The sequence below is a fragment of the Manacus candei genome, unplaced genomic scaffold (assembly GCF_025592945.1).
Source record: "Manacus candei isolate 608988 ecotype Guabito, Panama unplaced genomic scaffold, ASM2559294v1 h1tg000065l, whole genome shotgun sequence".
In the NCBI taxonomy this organism is placed as follows: Eukaryota; Metazoa; Chordata; class Aves; order Passeriformes; family Pipridae; genus Manacus; species Manacus candei.
In genome coordinates this window covers 5944750-5949249 of record NW_026138113.1, presented here as the reverse complement: position 1 = coordinate 5949249, position 4500 = coordinate 5944750, and the positions used below count along the sequence as shown (strand labels likewise).

Sequence of the window (4500 nt, the reverse complement as noted above, 5' to 3'; positions counted from 1 at the left end):
AAAGAAAGAAAATATGGGCAAGGAAAGGCTGTAAATTTGAAAACCTGAAAAGGGGGACTGGGGGATGGTGGTGGTGTGAGCCTTTATTTTTAAATGTCACAACTTTTCCCTGTTCCTCTCGTGTGCCGCTCACAAATGACACCCCAGCTTCCCATGCTCCAGGAGAGTGGGGTCTAAGAAAGAAATTATATCTAAATCTATCTCTATATAATTAGAATACCATGAGGCAGGGTTAAACCTTTGTAAAACACACAACTGATTGGCGATCTCTAAAACGAGATTTGAAAGCAACTCAAATAAAAGATCGCGACGTCAGTAAACAGATTTAGAAAAAAAAAAAAAGAAAGGAAAAAAAAAAAGCAGCTAGTGACAAACCCGGAGAGAGCGAGCTCTGGGCATGAGAGAGAGGGAGGCAGAGGGAGAGAGAGACTTAAAAGAAATAGGAGGGGCTTGTGAGAGACTAGAAATGTCAATCAGAGCCCAGAGTCCCAATAATCTCAGGCAATCTGTTAGGACCTGACCTGGGTCCACTCAGATCAATAGGAAAAGTGAGAGAAGAAAGAAGCGATCGGATCGTTTACCGCGGCGGCCGAGAACAGGAGGGACACCGCGGCCTCCGCGCACCCCCGGCTCCCCCCCCCATGTCCGCCGGAGTTTGCGGGAGGCGCTGAAAGTGCGGGCGGCTGGCGAGGGCGAACGACCCGGCTCCCTCCTCCGCTCCTGGCCCTGCTACTTTCTCCCCTTTCTCTCCCTTCTTCCTCTCGTTTCCCCCCCCCCCTCCTCCTCCTCCCCCCTCCCCTACCCCGCTCCCCCACCATGTCTTTCCCCCAGCTGGGCTACCAGTACATCAGGCCGCTTTACCCGGCGGAGCGCCCGGGGAGCGGCGGCTCCCGCGGTGGCGCCGAGCTGGCCCCGTCCGGGACCCTCTCCAACGTGCTCTCCTCCATGTACGGCGCGCCCTACGCCGCCGCCGCCGCCGCCCAGGGCTACGGAGCCTTCCTGCCCTACGCCGCAGAGCTGCCCATCTTCCCCCAGCTGGTAAGAGGCCCCCGGGGCTCGCCGCTCGCCCCCCGGGGCGCTCGGTTCGCGCTGGGGATCGGCCCCGGGAACGCCAGGGGAGACGCTGGGAGGGCTGTCAGGGGAGAGACGGGCGCTATCGCCGCCTTGCCCATGGAGAGCCGCCGGAGAGGGGCAGGGCTGGAACGGCGGCCCCGCGGCTTCCCTCCGCTCCGCCCGGGGGTTTGACGGCCGCGGGGACCGGCCCCGGCTGCCGCACCAGGGGAGCCGGTCCTGCCCCCGGGGCACCCCCGGGCACTGGCTGCTCGGCCGGAGTACCGGGGTACCGGGGCTGGAGCGTGCCCGGGATCGCGGCCGGGGCGCTCGGTGGTGGGGGAGGCAGCACGGCCCGGCAGCCGCGCCGGTGCCGGCGGGCGCTGCTCCCGGTAACGGCGGCGGGACGGAGCGGCCCCGGGCCCGGCGCGTTGTCTCAGCCGGGCCGCCCCTTCCCTCTCGCTGCAGGGCGCCCAGTACGAGCTGAAGGAGAGCCCGGGGGTGCAGCACGCCGCCTTCCCCCCCCACCACCCCGCCTTCTACCCCTACGGGCAGTACCAGTTCGGGGACCCGTCGCGGCCCAAGAACGCCACCCGCGAGAGCACCAGCACCCTCAAGGCCTGGCTCAACGAGCATCGGAAAAACCCCTACCCCACCAAGGGCGAGAAGATCATGCTGGCCATCATCACCAAAATGACCCTCACTCAGGTCTCCACCTGGTTTGCCAACGCGCGGCGGCGGCTCAAGAAGGAGAACAAAATGACCTGGGCCCCCCGCAGCAGGACTGACGAGGAGGGCAACTCCTACGGCAGCGACCACGAGGGGGAAGAGGACAAGAGGGAGGACGAGGAGGAGATCGACCTGGAGAACATCGACACCGAGAACATTGAGAGCAACAAGGACGAGCTCGAGGACGATCTGCAGGACGCCGACCTCCTGCACTCTGACTCCAAGACGGACTCGGAGGGATCCGAGGGCTTCGAGGACCTGCCCGGCTCCGAGGAGCGCTACGGCAAGGCCGCTGAGGGGGAGTCGCACCACCTCCGCCACCACCACCTGCACCACCATCACCATCATCACCACCATCACAAGTGCGAGCTGCCCGCCACCGCCGCAGCCGTCGGCCCGGAGCCCCTCAAGCCGCCTCTCCCGCCGCCGCCGCCCCACCTCTCGCCCCCCTCCTCTGCCTCCTCCTCCGCCGCCTCCTCCCCGACGGACGGCGCTTTGGCCGGCGCCCTGCCCAAGCCAAAGATCTGGTCGCTGGCCGAGACGGCCACCAGCCCGGACAACCCCCGCAAGTCTCCTGGCGGCGGGTCTCCGCCGGCGGCCGCCCCCCAGCCGCTGCCGCTGCCCACCCCGCCGCCCCACAGACTCGTCTCCTCCTGCCCCCTGGGCAAGTTCCCCAACTGGACCAACCGCGCCTTCCCGGCCCACCACCACCACCACCCCCCGCACCCGCTGGCCTTACTGAACACTCCCCACCTGCTGGGGCTGGGGGCCGCCTCCGCCGCCCCCCCCGCCGCCGCCTTCCCGCGGCCCGCGGACCAGGCGCAGAGCGCGGAGCCCGTCGGAGCAGGTGACCGCTGAGGGACGCGGCGGGGACGGGACGGGCCGGCCGCCACCGTGGGGGGCTCGGCGGCGCGGAGTGGTGCGGGAGGCCCAGCGGGGCCGCGTGCGTGGGGCCGCGGCGGGGGGCGCCGGCCCCGCGCGGTTCTCACGGTGCCCCCGGCCCGGCCCGGCGCGGAGCAGCCGTCGGGGCGCAGGTGGCGGCGGGCGGGCGGCCACGGGGGCCCCGGGGGCGGAGGCGGGGGTCTCCTGGCCAGGGTAGCCTCGATCCCCGAGAATTACCTTCCTCCAACGGAGATAATTTTTTGTTGCTGTTGTCGTCGCTTTTGCGGGAAGGACCCGGCCGCCAGGTCAGGCTCGCTCGGGGGTCGGTGTGTTTTCTCTGACGGTCACCCCTGCAGCAGAGCAGTCGTTGTGTCGTATTTGCAACTCGCTGAGAAAAGATCTTGAATCTCGAGGCTTAATTCAGGGATGGGAGGAATAAAACGGGGCCTATAAAGGAACACTTTTTTTTCCCCTTCTCTTTTTAGATCGATCTAGTGCCTTGGAAGTAGAGAAAAAGTTACTAAAGACAGCTTTCCAGCCAGTGCAGAGGCGGTAAGAGATGGCTCCCTCCGTCTCCTCGGGATGTATGGAGGCAGTTGTAAATGGTTAGCTTATTTTCTCCGCTTCTTTAGTTCCCTTTCCAGGGTGGTTTCTTGTTCTTCCTCTGCGTGCGTGGTGGGTTATTCTGATCATATATTTTCTTTGCTGTTCTCCGTTCTGGCCCTCGGGAGCGATTCTCGCGGGCAGGCCGAGCCGCGCTCGGGGGCAGCGGGGCCGCGCGGCTGCGGTGTCCGGGCGCGGGTCGCCCCTGGCCGGGAGCGCATCCCCGGGACCCCCGCAGCGCGGATCGCCACCCGCCGCTGTCGCTTGGTCGGGGGGAGAGACACTGCGGCAGCAGAAAATAGTAAATTAAAGTAAAAAAATATAAAATAATAAAAACAGAACAAAAATCCCCCACCCAGTGTATGAAAGCTGAAGAGGCCGAGCCCTGCCGACTTTGGCATAACAGTCACTCAATTTCAATGAGAAACCAATTACTCCTTTGATTGATTGAAACCACGGGAATCGGGCCCGCGGTGTTTTCGTGGCTAAATACATTTAGCGTAAGTCACTCTGAAAACTTTTTATATTTATAGATCTATTTAAAAAAATAACAACAACAACAAAACCAGAGCTACCTGCAGTTAAAAATATTGTGCCAGCCCAAGATAATTAGAAATCCTATTAAATTTTTTTTTTCTGTGTCATTTTTTCCAGGCCCCAGAACCAACTTGACGCCGCTATGGTTCTATCGGCGCTCTCATCATCATAGTTAATTTTTTATTGTTGTTGTAATGATTGTAAAAAAATCTCTGTATAATTACAACTTGTAAGCATGTCCGTATATTAAAACTAAAAAGGAAAAAAAATACCCGCTTCTGTACTATCACCTGGGTTAGCTGAGTCGAGTCGTGAGGTTTTTTCGGAAGTCCAGTGAGAATTAGGTGTTTCCTTTTTTTTTTTTTTTCCCCTTGTTGTTGTTGTTGTTTGGGTTTTGTTTTTCTTTTTGTACATACCTTAAAAAAAAAATGTACATACGTGTGAACCAAATTGTACAAGAAAGTATATATTTTTGGCTAATAAATAAACTGTTGCCACTTTGACTACACTTCTCGTTTCCCCCACCTCTGGAGTTGTTTTCCTACTCGAGTCCCGCCCCCCCCCCCACTCCCTCCCTCACTCCCCCCACCTTCCCCGCGCCGGTTACTGTTTTCCCGCGGCATCCGGAGCGGTTCCTCCGCGGGCGTTGCGCGGGTCGCGGTGCCCGGGCCGGGCCGGGCCCTTCCCGACGCCGATCGC

General features: G+C 60.8%; 1 protein-coding gene across 1 annotated transcript; it reads left to right on the top strand.

Annotated features, from left to right (window-relative positions):
• Positions 1–435: 435 nt before the first annotated feature.
• Positions 436–4149, top strand: IRX3 (iroquois homeobox 3). The gene is made up of 4 exons (XM_051805892.1): positions 436–1038; positions 1519–2626; positions 3147–3213; positions 3919–4149. The coding sequence occupies exons 1-4, from the start codon at positions 817–819 to the stop codon at positions 3971–3973; spliced, it is 1452 nt and encodes a 483-aa protein (XP_051661852.1). The 5' UTR covers positions 436–816; the 3' UTR covers positions 3974–4149.
• The last annotated feature ends 351 nt before the right edge of the window (positions 4150–4500 follow it).

What these genes read in the sequence shown, in the direction of transcription:
- IRX3 (XM_051805892.1), top strand. Translation starts at nt 817, where the DNA reads ATGTCTTTCCCCCAGCTGGGCTACCAGTACATCAGGCCGCTTTACCCG. An exon ending in TGCCCATCTTCCCCCAGCTG is followed by an intron (nt 1,039 to 1,518) that starts GTAAGAGGCCCC and finishes CTCTCGCTGCAG; the next exon opens with GGCGCCCAGTACGAGCTGAA. An exon ending in CGCGGAGCCCGTCGGAGCAG is followed by an intron (nt 2,627 to 3,146) that starts GTGACCGCTGAG and finishes TTCTCTTTTTAG; the next exon opens with ATCGATCTAGTGCCTTGGAA.